Below are 16557 nucleotides of genomic sequence, written 5' to 3'. Positions count from 1 at the left end.
CCGGTTCCAGGCAGTTGTGCCTCGGGCCAGCGTACACACAGGCACACCCACAGCACGCACGTGTGTGTGTTTCGTTCCATCTACCAGTTGCTGAGACATGTCCCTGGGGGGCCCAACCCAGAGATGGATTCTGGGGACAGGAGAGGCGGCTGTGGGGAGAGGCAGGGCAGGGGTGACTGGGGAAGGTGAGAAGGGGGAGGTGGGGAGAGCTTTAAAGCAAGAAGAGAAAGAAATGAGGGTGAGAGGAGGCAAGAGAAGTGGAGAGGAAGAAAGGGATGGAGAGAAAGACAGAAACTTGGAGAAATGTGGTAATGGGGAGAGAGATGAGGGTACCAATAAAGAGATGAGGAGAAATAGTGGGTTGGGGAGAAAGAAAGGGATGGAGGGAAATACAGGGATAGGGGATGAGGGGGATGAGGGGAACCCCCAAAATGCAAGTGAGGTGGAAGAGAAAAATCAGGGGAGACAAGGGACAAGAGGGGGGAGGAAGAGAGAAGAAGACATAGAGGAGAGAGGGAGAGGAGGGGGGTGACGGCAGAGAGGACTAGAGGAGGGGAGCGGGTGGACATAGGGGCCTGGGAAGGGAGGCCCGTCTGGCTGAGGGGGGTGGGAGTAATAGCGGGAAGCGGGTGGAGCTGCCCGGCTGGGCCGTGACCTCAGAGCCCCTGGCCCAGCTTAGCCTGACTGACGTCAGCGCTTGCTCCCGCCCCCGCCTGTGCTGGTCTTCAAATGACCCCCTCCAGCTCTCTGGCCACAGACAGGCTGGGAGAGCAAGCCGGAGAGAAGAGAGAGCCCGGCCAGACCCACTGCGATGAGACAGGTTGTGTGTGTGTGTGTGTGTGTATACAGCCATGTGGGGAAAACTACTGCCATATGTGTGACCACGTGTGTTGGGGAACTGTGTGTGCATGATTTCATGTGTGTATCCATGTGCGTGACAGTGACCATATGTGTGTAGGGGACAGTGAGCATGTGAGGCTGAGTGTGCAGGTCTGTGTATACATTGCCCTGTGTGAGCGGCCATCCCAAGTACATGTAGGTGAGATATGCCACGTCTGTATTTCTGTATCTGTGTATCTTGCTATAAACTTGTGTATGTCTGTGTTCCCTGGGAGGCAGAGAGAAAGAGGGAGTGAGACAGTGAGCGAATGAAAGAGACTGAGTGAGAAAGAGAGTTGGATTTGCCTGTGGCACGTGGGAATGGATTTCTGTTTCATGCGTTCAATAGCTATTGAACCAAATGAAATCGCCGATACTGAGCCACTCTAAACTTGGAAGAATAGCAATTTCATCTGATTCAGTATCAGCTTGACAGTCACCTACTATTTCTCTTGAAATCTTCCCTGTGCGTCCCATTGCCCCAGACTCTCAGTTGGGGCTCTGTGTGTTTGTGGCCACGTGGGCGTCCCTTGCTGGTGTTGCTTTTTCCTGCCGAGGGGCATGTGTTTGCAGGTTCACCTGTGTGGCCGTCGGTGGGGGTCACGGGATCGCTGTGTTTGGCCTGAGTGGGTGTCTCAGGTCATCCTGTAGAACACGAGTAATTTCATTCTGTGTGTCACTCATCGTGTGTGAGTTCACGTGTAGGGGAGTGTGTCTACACGTGTGTTCATCTGTGTTTCTGGAATCAACTCTCTGGATCCCCAGCATGAACTGGGCCATCCTTAAGAACTCTGGCAAGGCCAGGTTTGAAGCAAAGGAAGAGAGAAGGGGGATTCGAGAAGAAAGAATAATGTTTAATGTTGAGAGTTTAAAAGCTGTACCTCAGCTTTGTCCTCTAGAAATGTAACGAAAACCACAATATCTAATTTAAAATTTTCTTGTGGCCACATTTGAAAAAGTAAAAACAAACAGGTGAAATTAATTTTAATAATATATTTTTATTTAACCCAGTGTGTCAGGGGCCAGCATATTTTTTTAATAAAGGGCCCAATATTAAATATTTGAGGCTTTTGGGGGCCATCTGGTCTCTTTTGAAAGTACTCAACTTTGATGTTGTAAATGTAGAATCAGCCACAGATGATGTATAAACAAATGAATGTGGTTGTATGCAAATAAAACTTCCTTTAAGGACACTGAAATTTGAACTTCATATTTTTCATGCTCCACAAACTATTATTCTTCTTTTGGCTTTCAAAAACTATCTAAAAACACACCCAAAAAATTCTTAGCCTGCAGGCTGTAGCAGGTCTTAGCATGCTGACTCCTGCTACGTATAAGATATGATCATTTCAATATGTAATCAATACATAAATGTTAATGAGCTATTTTACTTTCTTTTCCCCAGACTTGGGCTTTAAAATCCAGTGTGTTCATAGCACTTCTCACTTAGACGCTATCTTTTCATTGGAAATACCTAATCTGTGTTTAGATTTTATAAAATTTACAGTTATAAAAGGGGCATCGTAGATGCAACTTGTTCCAGACATATTTAAAAGCTTTCCAATAACTGAATCAAGTAAGAGTTTTTAAATTTAAATGAATTAAAATTAAATAAAATTTAAAACTCAGTTCCTCGGGATACTGGCTGCATTTCAAGTACTTGGTAGATACATGTGGCTGGTGACACCTGTGTTGGACACAAAGATCTACATCTTAATGACACACTTAAATAACCCACAGTAAGCCTATGAGGCACGAACTGGTGGCATAGGAGGCAGTTTAGCGTAGAGGGGACGCCAGAGCCAGACTGCCTGAGTTCTACTTCTAACTCTGCTTATTACCTGAGTGACCTTGGGTAAAAGTATTTGCCTCTCAGTGTCTCAGTTTCCTCATCTGTAACAGAAGACAGTAAAGGTACCTGCCTTATAAGGTTGTTGTAGAGACCGGGTGCAGTAGCTCACGCCTATAATCCCAGCACTTTAGGGGGCCAAGGCAGGAGGATCGCTGGAGCCTGGGAGTTCGAGACCAGCCTGAGCAACACAGCAAGACCCTGTCTCAATTATTATTATTATTATTTCGAGATGGAGTCTCACACTGTCACCCAGGCTGAAGCGTAGTGGTGCCATCTTGGCTCACTGCAACCTCCACCTCAGGGGTTCTAGCAATTCTCCTGCCTTAGCCTTCTAAGGAGCTGAGACTACAGTCGTGCGCCACCAAGCCTGGCTAATTTTTGTATTTTGGTTTCACCATGTTAGCCAGGCTAATCTTGAACTCCTGACCTCAGGTGATCCACCCGCCTTGGCCTCCCAAAGTGCTGGGATTACAGGCGTGAGCCACAGTGTCTGGCCCCCACCTCAATTTAAAAAAAATTATATATATATATATATATTAAGGTTGTTGTACAATAGTGTCTGGCACACAGAAAGTACTTTTTCCTCTGATTCTGGGCTCTTCCAGCAACATTTACTGGGGCACCTGGTTCTGCTGGGGAGTTGGGCAGTGGAAAAGGAGAACCAGGCTATGCCTCTGGAAAGTCAGAGAGAAGAGTCCTCCACCGTGGGCTGCTGATCTTGTGCAAGCCACTCCTTCTGGCCAATCAGTCCTCAGTTTGGCCACCTGTATGGTGGCAGCGAGCACTATCTGTCCCCCAGGGCTCTCCCGAGGGCTAGAGGTTTAGCGATTCGATTCCTAGGGTTCAAATCCAGGCTCCTCTGCTTTCCAGGGATGACCTTGGGCAAATTGCTGAACCTCTGTGTGACTCAGTTGCCTCATCTGTAGAATGGGGATAATAATAACAGTACCTACCTTACAGCGCTGTTGTAAAGATTAAAATAAATTCCTTCATCTTAAAGGCTTAGAGCAGGGACTGGTACACAGCATTACCCTAAGAAACCTTTGATTGGGAGATAAATCCTCATTGTATGTGCCACTAAGAAAGGGGAGGGAAACGCCCTAGTAATTAAATTGTGACACTCCATCGCATGCAATCATCCTCACGGATTTAAGAGATTTCAAAACGTGGAAAAAAGTTGTATTGGAAGGAACAAAATCAGGCTGGGCTTGGTGGCTCATGCCTGTATTCATAGAACTTTGGGAGACTGGGGCCTAGGTGACATAGTGAGACCCCTCCTCTAATTTTTTTTTTTTTTTAATTAGCAAGGCATTGTGACTCCAGCCTTGTGGTCCTAGCTTCTTGGGAGACTGGGGTGAGAGGATCGCCAGAGCCTAGGAGTTAGAAGCTACAGTGAGCTATGATGGTGCCACTGCACCCCAGCCTGGGCGACAGAGCAAGACCCTGTCTATAAAAATAAATAAATAATAATGAAAAGAAGGAATCTAATCAGCATGAAGCCTAGATAGCTATTTGCTCCAATTATTTTCGTTAATGAAAATAATTTTGGGCCCGGCGAGGTAGCTCATGCCTGTAATCCCAGCACTTAGGGAGGTCAGGGCAGGCATGTCACTTGAGCCCAGGGGTTCCAGACCAGCCTAGGTAATGTAGGGAGACCCCCGGCTCTACCAAAAATTTAAAAATTAGCCAGGAGTTGTGGCACACGCTTTGTAGTCCCAGCTACTCGGGAGGCTGAGGTGGGAGGCTGAGCTTGAGCTCGGGAAGCTGAGGCTGCAGTGAGCCGAGATGGCGACACTAGGCTGGAGTGAGACCCTGTCTCAAAAGAAAAAAAAAAAACGAAAGGAGAGAGAGAGAAAAGGAGAGCGAGAGCGCGAAAGAGAGACAGCGAGACAGACACAGAGAGAGAGAGAAAGATAAAGAAAGAGAAGGAAGGACAGAGGGAGGGAGAGAGGGAGGGAGAGAGGAAGGGAGGGGAGGGGAAGGGAAGGAGGGAAAGAAGGAAGGGATTTTTAATCTTCTCCCGGAGGAGGCTCATGCCCCCGGCACTCATGCCCCTTCCTTTCCCCTCTCGCTCCCAGCAGGACGCGCCCAAGCCCACTCCTGCAGCCCGCCGCTGCTCCGGCCTGGCCCGGAGGGTGCTGACCATCGCCTTCGCCCTGCTCATCCTGGGCCTCATGACCTGGGCCTACGCCGCCGGGGTGCCGCTGGCCTCCGATCGCTACGGCCTCCTGGCCTTCGGCCTCTACGGGGCCTTCCTTTCAGCGCACCTGATGGCGCAGAGCCTCTTCGCGTACCTGGAGCACCGGCGGGTGGCGGCGGCGGCGCGGCGCGCGACGGCGCGGGGGCCCCTGGATGCAGCCACCGCACGCAGCGTGGCGCTGACCATCTCCGCCTACCAGGAGGACCCCGCGTACCTGCGCCAGTGCCTGGCGTCCGCCCGCGCCCTGCTGTACCCGCGCGCGCGGCTGCGCGTCCTCATGGTGGTGGATGGCAATCGCGCCGAGGACCTCTACATGGTCGACATGTTCCGCGAGGTCTTCGCTGACGAGGACCCCGCCACGTACGTGTGGGACGGTAACTACCACCAGCCCTGGGAACCCGCGGCGGCGGGCGCGGTGGGCGCTGGAGCCTACCGGGAGGTGGAGGCGGAGGATCCCGGGCGGCTGGCGGTGGAGGCGCTGGTGAGGACTCGCAGGTGCGTGTGCGTGGCGCAGCGCTGGGGCGGCAAGCGCGAGGTCATGTACACAGCCTTCAAGGCGCTCGGAGACTCGGTGGACTACGTGCAGGTGAGTAGAGGCGCCTTCAGCCCACTTGTGACCCGAACACCCAAATCCCACTTTCCTGGGGTCTTTCCTTCAATGTACAGATTTGAATGACTCTCCCTTTCTTTATTCATTCATCCATGCAGTGGAGAGATTCTTTCCCTCACTCGTTCTTTCATCCATCCATCTATCCCTTTAGCCAATATGGAGATCATTCGTTCATTCATTCATTCATTTACCCATTCAATGTAGAGGCATTCTTTCCTTTCTTCATTCACCTGCATTCCAGGAAGAGACAATTTCACACATTCTTGACTCATCCATTCATCTATCCATCCATTCAATATAGAGATTCATTTGTTCATTCATCCGTTCATCCACTGATTCAGTTATCCATCCATTCAATGTAAAATTAAGTCCTTCCAGCCGGGCACTTTGGGAGGCTGAGGTGGGGGGATCACCTGAGGTCAGGGGTTCTAGACTAGCCTGGCCAACATGGTGAAACCCTGTCTCTACTAAAAATACAAAAATTAGCCGAGCGTGGTGGCGAGTGCTTGTAATTAATCCCAGCTACTCAGGAGGCTGAGGCAGAAGAATCTTTTGAACCCGGGAGGCGGAGGTTGCGGTGAGCCGAGATCGCACCACTGCACTTCAGCCTGGGCAACAAGAGCAAAACTCCGTCTCAAATAAATAAATAAATAAATAAATAATAAATAAATAAATAAATAAAAGTTCTTCCTTACTTCATTCAGTGTAGAAATTCTTTTTCTTCACTCACTCATGGATATACCCATCTATTCATCCCATATGGAGATCATTTACTCATTTATTCATTCATTTATCTATTAAATGTGGAGATTTGTTCCCTTTCTTCTTTCCTTCTTCCCTCCTTCCTTTCCCCTCCTTCAGTGTTGAGATTCTTTCGTTCATCCATTCAGCCATCTATCTATGTATTCAATATACAGATTAATTTCATTTATTTACTCATTCATCCATCCCATTTGGTGTAGCAGTCTTTTTTTTTTTTTTTTTTTTTTTTTTGAGATGGAATCTCACTCTGTTGCCCAGGCTGGAGTGCAATGCTTCAATCTCGGCTCACTGCAACCTCCACCTCCTGGGTTCAAGTGATTCTCCCACCTCAGCCGCCCCAGTAGCTGGTATTACAGGCACTTGCCATCATGCCCAGCTAATTTTTGTATTTTTGTAGAGACAGGGTTTCACCATATTGGCTAGGCTGGTCTCAAACTCCTGACCTCAGGTGATCTGCCCACTTCAGCCTCCCAAAGTGCTGGGATTACGGGTGTGAGCCACCACACCCGGCCTGGTGTAGCAATTCTAATGCATTATATTAGTTTTCCATTGCTGCATAGCAAGTTACCATATGCTTGGCAGCTTGAACAAAACACATTTATTATCTCATAGTTTCTATGAGCCAAGAGTCAGCACAGCTCAACTGGGTCCTTTTTTCAGGATATCACCAGGTTGCAATCAAGGTGTCAGCTGGAGCTGGGTCTTTTTTAAGGCTTGGGGTTATCTTTTAAGCTTATGTATTCGTTGGTTGGCAGAATTGACTTTCTTGCAGCCACAGAACTCATAGTAGCAGTAGCTGGCCTCTTCAAGGCCAGCAAGGAGACTCTCTGACTTCTAGATCTGCTTTTAAAGGTTCTCCTGATTAGGTCAGGCCCACCCAGGATAATCTCCTTTTGATTAACTTATAGTCAAGAGATTTGGGGACTTAATTACATTGCAAAACCTATTCACCATTTCCATATTAGGTAATATAATCATGGCAGTTATATCCCATAACTTCTGCCATATTCTGTTGCTTAGTAGCAAGTTAGGGGTCTCACTCACACACCAGAGGAGATGGTATATGTCTTATTGTTCATATTCATACAAGGATGTGCATCTTGGAGTACATGTTAAACTGTGATTACACATTGAAAATGACTAAAAAAAAATCTCAAAATTACGTTCAGATCGGTTGCAGAGTGCCCCAGCTGCATCGCACCCCTTGGTACCCTCCTCTCAAGCATCAGCCTGATGCAGGCGTCTGTGCTGATCCTGGCCCCTTCCACCTCACAGGTCTGTGACTCAGACACAAGGTTGGACCCCATGGCACTGCTGGAGCTCGTGCGGGTACTGGACGAGGACCCCTGGGTAGGGGCTGTTGGTGGGGACGTGCGCATCCTTAACCCTCTGGACTCCTGGGTCAGCTTCCTAAGCAGCCTGAGATACTGGGTAGCCTTCAATGTGGAGCGGGCTTGTCAGAGCTACTTCCACTGTGTGTCCTGCATCAGCGGTCCTCTAGGTAAGCAGGGGCAGAGATTGGGAGGGCCATGGATGGGGTGGAAAGGGAGAAGGGAAGCCAGATGGGGCTGAGGATGTGACTGGGGTTGGGAACAAAGATGCAGCAGGGCAGGAATTGGGGATGGAATAAAACTGGAAGCTGGCGGTGAGGATGCTGCTTGGGGTCGAGCTGAGTTTGGTGTGGGGAGTGAGGTTGGAGAAAGGATATGGATGACGATTGGGGCTGGGGCTGGGGAAGAAGATGGGATAGGCTTGGAGTCAAAGACAGAGTTGGAGCCAGGTTTGAGGTTGCAGTGGGTTTTGGATGGGGCTGAGAATGGATATGGGATTGGTGATGAGACTGGGGTGGGCAGGTTTGCAGTCACAGTGGGTATAGCTCAATGACAGGCAAGTTGGAGTGGGTATGAGGTTGAGGACAGGATTGGGGCTGGAGATGGGATTGGAGATAGTGCTGAGATTGAGATTATGATGACTGAGGATGGGGTTGGAACTGGAGATGGGGTTGGGGCTGGAAACAGCATTGGAGTTGGTGTTGGTGACAGCAGAGGCTTACACTCTTTCACACCTCCCTTCCACCCAGGCCTATATAGGAACAACCTCTTGCAGCAGTTTCTTGAGGCCTGGTACAACCAGAAGTTCCTGGGCACCCACTGTACTTTTGGGGATGACCGGCACCTCACCAACCGCATGCTCAGCATGGGTTACGCTACCAAGTAAGCTGAGGGGACCAGGTGGTTGGGTATGTGTGGAGGCCAATGAATATCCTAGCGTGTGTGCATGCTGAGAGTTCTCCAAATCCGAAGTAACTCACCAGACAATGGGCTCTATCAAGTGAGACTTTAGAGGAGAGAGAAGGATACCATAATGGGCAGAGGGGCCATTTGCATTGAGCCAATGGACTCTACCAAGTGAGATATTAGGGGAGAGGGGAAGACACTATAAGGGAAAAGGCTGGCATTTGCATTGAATCATGGAATGCAGTGAACTCTACCAAGAGAGGCAAGGTGAGGGTAGAGAATTCCACCTAGAACTGAGATAGGGTGAGTTGGTTCTGCCATGGAGACCAAGGTAGCACAGTGGGGAGTGAAGTAGGAAGGGCAAGAGACAAATGGATAGAGTGGGGTCTAACTAGTGAGAGAGCCGTGGAGAAAGAATCAAGTGAGAGAAGGGGAGCACCTGAACTCTAGTGAGTTCTTCAAGAGAAGACAAGTAATTCCATGAGACTCAGGGGAGGATGATCTAGACCACGTGAAGTTCGGGGGAGAGTGATTTCTGCAAAGCCAGGTCCACTGAGAGACCCAGAGGGGACTTGGGATAATCCAAGGGAATCCATGCATGAATTCACTCAACAAATATTCACTAGGTCTCTAGAATGTTTAAGCTGCAGGGATACAGCAATAGGCAGACAGGACACCAATTGATTACATCAGCTGGGGAGACACACAAGAAATAAATAAGTAGAACATACAGTATGTTCATGATATGTATTATGGAGATAAATAATGCCGGGCAGGGGGGTGGATAGGAAGTTTTGGGGTGGGGAGTGAAGTGTTAAGTGGAGTGCCCGAGGTAGGATGGGGCTCAAGGCTGAGAATAGTGTGGCTGGAGCACTGAACTGGGGGAGTATTAGGAGAGCAGGATGGAGAGTTAAGGAGGGGTCCACTCATGAAAGGCTTGTAGGTCTAAGGACTCTGACTAAGATGAGGGAGCCATGAGAGGGTTTTAAGCAGAGAAGTGACACGTTGTAATGGGATCCCTCTGGCAGCTGTTTTGGGTACAGACTACAAAAGGCAAGGTCGGAAGCAGGGAGGCCACTGAGGATGCCAAGTGACACAGGGGAAGGAGACTAGACACTGTCAAGTAATGCCCAGGATTCTAGTCTTGTGTGGGCTTGGCTGGAAACCATGCAGGGATTGATTAATGATGTCTGCCACAAAACAGGAAGGAGGCCTGATGGTTCCCTTGAGAAGTTCTAATACATAGACTACCCTGGGTAGCAACCACGCCCATCCTGCTCCTCACTATAGGGCCTGCCAGTAATAGTAAGCATGGCAGTATTAGTAATATGTTAGTGATAGTAATAGTGTCAGTAACCAACATGATATTAGTAACAGCAATAGTAATGGTATTAGTCATAGTAAAAACAGAAGTAGCTAACATTTATTGAGCAAATACTATCTACTGGTCCTAAGCACTTGGCGTTTAATTTCATTCAATCCTTACAGTATCCTTGTCTTATGAGAGCCTTTTTTTTTATTTTTAATTTTTTTAGATAGAGTCTTGCTGTGTTGCCCAGGCTCAGGCTGGAGTGCAGGGGCACGATCATGGCTCACTGCAGCCTCAAACTCCTGAGCTCAAGAAATTCTCCCATCTCAGCCTCCCAAATAGCTGGGACTACAGGCCACCACACCTGGCTAATTTTTTTTTTTTTTTTTTTTAAGAGATGGGGTCTCACTATGTTGCCTAGGCTGATCTCAAACTCTTAGCCTCAAGTGATCCCCCTACCTCGGCCTCCTAAAGTGCTGGGAATACAGGCATGAGCCATTGCATCCCACCCATTGGTGCTTATTTATTTATTTATTTATTTATTTAGTAGAGATGGGGTCTTGCTATGTTGCCCAGGCTGGTCTTGAACTCCTTATCCCTCAGCCTCTCAAAGTGCTGGGATTACAGGAGTGAGCCACTGCGTCCAGGCCTAGGAACCATTATCCACCCTATTCTACACATGAGAACACTGAGGCCTAGAGAGGTTAAGAAACTCGCCCCCAGTGGCCATCCACAGTGGTCATTTCTGCCTCCAGAATCCTGCCCAGGCCCCAAGGAGCACGCGATGATGCTCTCATTTCTCGCCCCCGTGCAGGTACACCTCCAGGTCCCGCTGCTACTCAGAGACGCCCTCGTCCTTCCTGCGGTGGCTGAGCCAGCAGACACGCTGGTCCAAGTCGTACTTCCGTGAGTGGCTGTACAACGCGCTGTGGTGGCACCGGCACCATGCGTGGATGACCTACGAGGCGGTGGTCTCCGGCCTATTCCCCTTCTTCGTGGCGGCCACTGTGTTGCGTCTGTTCTACGCGGGCCGCCCGTGGGCGCTGCTGTGGGTGCTGCTATGCGTGCAGGGCGTGGCACTGGCCAAGGCGGCCTTCGCGGCCTGGCTGCGGGGCTGCCTGCGCATGGTGCTGCTGTCGCTCTACGCACCCCTCTACATGTGTGGCCTCCTGCCTGCCAAGTTCCTGGCGCTAGTCACCATGAACCAGAGTGGCTGGGGCACCTCGGGCCGGCGGAAGCTGGCTGCTAACTACGTCCCTCTGCTGCCCCTGGCGCTCTGGGCGCTGCTGCTGCTTGGGGGCCTGGTCCGCAGCGTGGCACACGAGGTCAGGGCCGACTGGAGCGGCCCTTCCCGCGCAGCCGAGGCCTACCACTTGGCCGCGGGGGCCGGCGCCTACGTGGGCTACTGGGTAGTCATGTTGACTCTGTACTGGGTGGGCGTGCGGAGGCTTTGCCGGCGGCGGACCGGGGGCTACCGCGTCCAGGTGTGAATCCAGCCACGCGGATGCCGCCTCAAGGGTCTTCAGGGGAGGCCAGAGGAGACCTGCAGGGCCCCGAGCCACGAACTTGCTTGGTGGTTCTCTGGGCCTCAGTTTCCCTCCTCTGCAAAACGAGGGGATCAGCCCAAGATTCTTCAGTCTGGACTATATTGGGACTAGGACTTCTGGGTCTCTAGGGAGGGTATTTATTGGTCAGGGTGTGGGATTTGAGGAGTGGAGGGGAAAGGGTCCTGCTTTCTCCTCGTTCTTATTTAATCTCCATTTCTACTGTGTGATCAGGATGTAATAAAGAATTTTATTTATTTTCCCCCAGCCTCCTCCTTTTTGAGAACTAAGGGGACTGGATGATTGAGAATTGGGGACGCTGGGCTCAGTGCTGGGTGCTAGCCGTTTGAACCTGGACAAGACACTCTCCTTCCTTGGAACCTGGGGTTCCCTCTTTTGAAAACAGGGATTATTAATCCCATGAGGCAGGGTTGGTGTGAGGGTTAAATTACTCAACTCACTCACTCACGGGTACTTACAAAGCACCTGCCACCTGCCGCGCACTGTCAGGTATTGCAGATGGTGCTTTTATCTCTGGTCCGCCTGCTTAGAAAGGTAACACATCCCTTTTCTCCTCAAACCTCCAGCACCTCCTCCCCCGGCCTCTTAGCTGGCTTCCTATCTCACTGAGAAAATAGGGGCTAAAAAAGAAAACTTTTGCTGGAGTCCCCATCTCCACGTCTTCCCACTCATTTGCCCCTGTGTCCATACACTCCACCTTCTTCCTGTTGCTGAGGGTGACCTGTCTGTGCTCCAAGCCAATGCCAACCTCTTCCATCAGGGCACCAGACCCTATGTCCTCTTTGTCTGCTCAAAGACTTCACTCCAGCAGTTCTTTCCACCGGATCCTCCGTCAATTCTCCTTTCCCTTCGGAGCCTTTCCCATCAGCATCTGAACATATTGTTACTCTCCCATTTTTAGGACTCCCACTCTTGACCTCAGTTTCCCTGTAACAAATGTTCCATTTCTATTTCTGTTAATAGCAAATTTCCTTGGGAGAGTTGTCCATATTTGTCTCCAATTTATCTCGCACAGAGTTCACTCAGTCAAACTGTACAATTTGACTGGGCACGGTGGCTCACACCTGTAATCCCAGCACTTTGGGAGGCCGAGGCTGGGAAACCACTTGAGGTCACGAGTTTGAGACCAGTGTGGCCAACATGGCGAAACCCCATCTCTAGTAAAAATACAAAAAAATTAGCCAGGCATGGTGGCATGTGCCTGTAATCCCAGCTACTCAGGAGGCTGAGGCAGGACAATCACTAGAACCTGGGAGGCAGAGGTTGCAGTGGGCTGAGATCATGCCACTGCACTCCAGCCTGGGTGACAGAATGAGACTCCATCTAAAAAAAAGAAGTGTACAAGTCAATGGTTTTTAGTAAGTTTACAGGTTTGCACAGCCACCACCATAATCTAATTTTAGAACATTTTCATCACCCCACAAAAGGAACCCCATACCCACTGGCAGCTCACTTCTCCTTTCTCACCCCTTATCCCCCTAAGACCTGGGCAGCTGTTCATCTGCTTTCTCTTTATAGATTTACCTATTCTGGCTATTTCATATCAATGCAATCCTGCAGTATGTGCTTTTTTTGTGACTTCTTTCATTTAGTATATCAAGATTCATCCATGTTGTTGCATGTATCACTGATTCATTCCTTTTTATGGCCAAATAATATTCCACAGTATGGCTATATTGCATTGTGTTTATGTATTTATCAGTTGATGGACATTTGGGATGTCTCCACCTCTTGGCTGTATGAATGATGCTACTATGAACATTCATGTACAAGTTTTGGTGTGGGCACAGCTTTTTAATTTTCTGGGGTATATACTTAGAAATTGAATTGCTGGGTCCTATGTTAATTCTATGTTTAATTTTTTTGAGGAACTGCTAGACTGTTTTGCACAGGGACTGTACCATTTTACATTCCCACCAGCAATGTATGAGGGTTCTAATTTCTCTACACCCTTGCTACATTTTGTAGTACCCGACTTTTTGATTACAGCCTTCCTCGAAGGTGTGAAGTGGCATTTCATTGTGGTTTTGATTTGCCCTTCCCTAATGACTAATGATGTTGACTTCCATTAACTCTTAAACCGAAGCCAATCAGATGGTCATGCTTTCCCCTAGTTCTCCATAGAAACTGCTCTTGTCAAGTTCATCAATGATATCCACATTGCTAAAACCAATAGCCAATTCTCAGCCCTATTTCATGATTTGGCTGTATCTGACACAGTTGATCACTCCTCCTTGAAATGCTTTCTTTACTTGACTTCCTTTTTTCCTTTTTTGAGACGGGATCTTGCTCTGTTGCCCAGGCTGCAGTTCAGTGGTGTGAACTCAGCTCACTGCAACCTCTGCCTCCCAGGTTCAAGCAATTCTCCTGCCTCAGCCTTCCAAGTAGCTGGGATTACAGGCATGTGCCACCACACCCAGCTGATTTTTGTATTTTTAGTAGAGACGGGGTTTCACCATGTTGGCCAGGCTGGTCTCAAACTCGTGACCTCAAGTGATCCACCAGCCTCGGCTTCCCAAAGTGCTGGGATTACAGGTGTGAGCCACCAAGCATAGCTACTTGGCTTTCAGAAAGCCACAGTTACCTTGCTTTCCTCCACCTTGTTTTCTTTCCTTGATCCTCTAATCCTCGTCTCTTACCCATCTATACTCATTTCCCTTGTGCCTCCAGTGTTACGGCTCTGAATACTTCATTCATGCTCCATGTATGGAGACGGGACTCCCAAACAGATCTTCAGACCAGATCTCACCCTTAAATTCCAGGCTTGTATATCCAACTGCCTCCAAGACATTTCCACTTGGATGCCTAATAGGCATCTCAAACCAGACTCCTAATATCTTCTCGCCTTCCTCCCTGCTAATCCCCGTGAAACCTGCTCCTCCATCAGCCTATCTCAGTAAACAGAACTTCATCCTCCCAGCTGCTCAGGCCAAAAAATGCTAGAGCTGTAACTGTCCATCACTAGCCACTACCACATGGAAGTCTAAAACATTTTTTTCCCATTCATGCATTCTTTGATTCATCAGTCACCAAAACATTCACCAAGTACCTACTGAATGCCACACACTCTGCCAAGTCTGCAAGTATAGAAACAATTAAGAAGCTTGCCTTCGAGGAGCTCTTAGTCAAGTAAACAAAGAGTTAAGAGTGATCCACAGGTAAGAATACTCACATAGGCCTCTATGATTCTGTTGTCATAGAGCAGGAACTATGTAATGTTAAAGTAATTAAAGCTACCTGAGTTGATTTTTTTCTTATTTTTATTTTTTTTTTGACATCCTTTATTGCCTGAAGAGCTACCTAAGATTATGGATTCAGTTCCTCAGTTGCACAGGTCACCTTTCACGTGCTTCACGGCCACATGTGGCTGGTGCTGTGCTACTGGACGGTGCAGATCTAGAATATTTCCAACGTGGCAGAGGGTTCGACTGGACAGTGCCACTGTGATTACTCTTGGCCTCTCTCCTTCTCTCATCCAACATTCTGAACCATCAGCAAATCCCACTGATTCTACCTTCAAGACATATCTAGAGCCACTGCTCCTCACGACCTTGTTCCCCAGGGCTGCATCTCGTCCCTGGATTACTGCAGCACCTCACAGCAATGCCTGCTTCCACCTTGCCCCAGTCTCTTAGCCATACAGTAGCCACGGAAATCAAATCATGACCTGCCCTTGCTTGGCTCAAAAGCCACCCGTGACGCTCATCTTTTATTTCTTTTTTCTTTTTTTTTTGTGACAGAGTCTCACTCTGTAGCCCAGGCTGGACTGCAGTGGTGCAGTCACGACTCACGTCATCTTTTTTTTTTTTTTTTTGCCTTTTTTTTTTTTGAGATGCAGTTTCACTCTTTTTGCCCACGCAATCTCAGCTCACTGCAACCTCTGCGTCCCGGGTTCAAGCGATTCTCCTGCCTCAGCCTCCAAAGTAGCTGGGATTATAGGCACCTGCTACCACACCTGGCTAATTTTTTATTTTTAGGAGAGATGGGGTTTCACCATGTTGGCCAGGCTGGTCTTGAACTCCTGACCTCAGGTGATCCGCCTGCCTTGGCTTCCCAAAGTGCTGGAATTACAGACACGAGCCACTGCATCTTGCCCTTTTTTTTTTTTTTTTCTGAGTCAGGGTCTCACTCTGTAGCCCAGGTTGGACTGCAGTGATGTAATCATGGCTCACTGCAGCCTTGACCTCTCAAGCTCAAGCCTCGGTCCCCCAAAGTGCTGGGATTACAGGTGTGAGCCACCACGCCCAGCCGACCCTCATCTCTTACAAAGGTTAAGTCTAGACTTTACAGCAGCCAGTGGCACCATCTGGTCCCCATGGTCTCTGACTTCAGTGTGTATTCACTTCCTAAGGCCCTGTTCCAGCTTCACTGGCCTCCTGGATGTCCTCCCGGCTGTCCTCCCATGTGCCTGGCACTCCTGCCTCAGGGCTTTTCCCTTTTTAAATTTTTGCCTGTAACAGTTTTTTTTTTTTTTTTTTTTGACAGAGTCTCACTCTGTTGCCCAGGCCAGAGTGCAATGGCACAATCTCAGCTCACCGCAACTTCCGCCTCCCGAGCTCAAGCGATTCTCGTGCTTCAGCCTCCTGACTAGCTGGGATTACAGGCATGTGCTACCACGCCAGGCTAATTTTTGTATTTTTAGTAGAGACACGGTTTCACCATGTTGGCCAGGCTGGTCTCGAACTCCTGACCTCAGGTAATCCACCCGTCTCAGCCTCCCAAAGTGTTGGGATTACAGGCATGAGTCACCTCGCCTGGCCACCTGGAAGACTCTTCACACAAATATCCATAATGGCTCATACCGTCATCCCCTTCAAGTTTTTATTCAAATGTCACTTTCTCAGTGAGGGTTTCTCCAAAGATCCTATGCTGCTTCCCCCGGCCCCATATTCCATTTCTCTGCTTATCTTCTCCATCACACATATTACCATATTTCGTATTTTACTTTGTTTTCTTATTGTCTGTGACATAGTAAGAAATACATACTTGGTGTCTGTTCCTGGTTTCTGACAGTCTTAAACCCTTGTACTTTCTGCAGTGATGTGGGCAACAGAAGCGTCTTACATAGAGCTCCTTATCTCTTCAATTTCCTGGGTGATAACAGCATCATTTGTCCTACTCAAGTGACTCTTGGTGGTCTCCT

At 48.8% G+C, this 16557-nt stretch overlaps 1 protein-coding gene across 2 annotated transcripts; it reads left to right on the top strand.

The window, feature by feature from the left end:
- Positions 1–753: 753 nt before the first annotated feature.
- HAS1 (hyaluronan synthase 1) lies at positions 754–11655 on the top strand. 2 transcript variants are annotated; one of them, XM_054464495.1, is made up of 5 exons: positions 754–820; positions 4813–5517; positions 7579–7804; positions 8384–8516; positions 10664–11655. In XM_054464495.1, the coding sequence occupies exons 1-5, from the start codon at positions 812–814 to the stop codon at positions 11337–11339; spliced, it is 1749 nt and encodes a 582-aa protein (XP_054320470.1). In that variant the 5' UTR covers positions 754–811; the 3' UTR covers positions 11340–11655. The 2 variants fall into 2 exon arrangements, with proteins under 2 accessions (XP_054320470.1, XP_054320471.1); XM_054464496.2 differs by lacking the exon at positions 754–820 and adding an exon at positions 3923–3996 and having other exon boundaries at positions 4810–5517.
- The last annotated feature ends 4902 nt before the right edge of the window (positions 11656–16557 follow it).

This window comes from Pongo pygmaeus, chromosome 20, assembly GCF_028885625.2.
Source record: "Pongo pygmaeus isolate AG05252 chromosome 20, NHGRI_mPonPyg2-v2.0_pri, whole genome shotgun sequence".
Classification (NCBI taxonomy): domain Eukaryota; kingdom Metazoa; phylum Chordata; class Mammalia; order Primates; family Hominidae; genus Pongo; species Pongo pygmaeus.
The sequence above is the reverse complement of the archived record's forward strand: the minus strand, read 5'-3'. Positions and strand labels throughout refer to the sequence as shown.

What these genes read in the sequence shown, in the direction of transcription:
- HAS1 (XM_054464495.1), top strand. An exon ending in CTGCATCAGCGGTCCTCTAG is followed by an intron (nt 7,805 to 8,383) that starts GTAAGCAGGGGC and finishes CCTTCCACCCAG; the next exon opens with GCCTATATAGGAACAACCTC. An exon ending in AGCATGGGTTACGCTACCAA is followed by an intron (nt 8,517 to 10,663) that starts GTAAGCTGAGGG and finishes GCCCCCGTGCAG; the next exon opens with GTACACCTCCAGGTCCCGCT.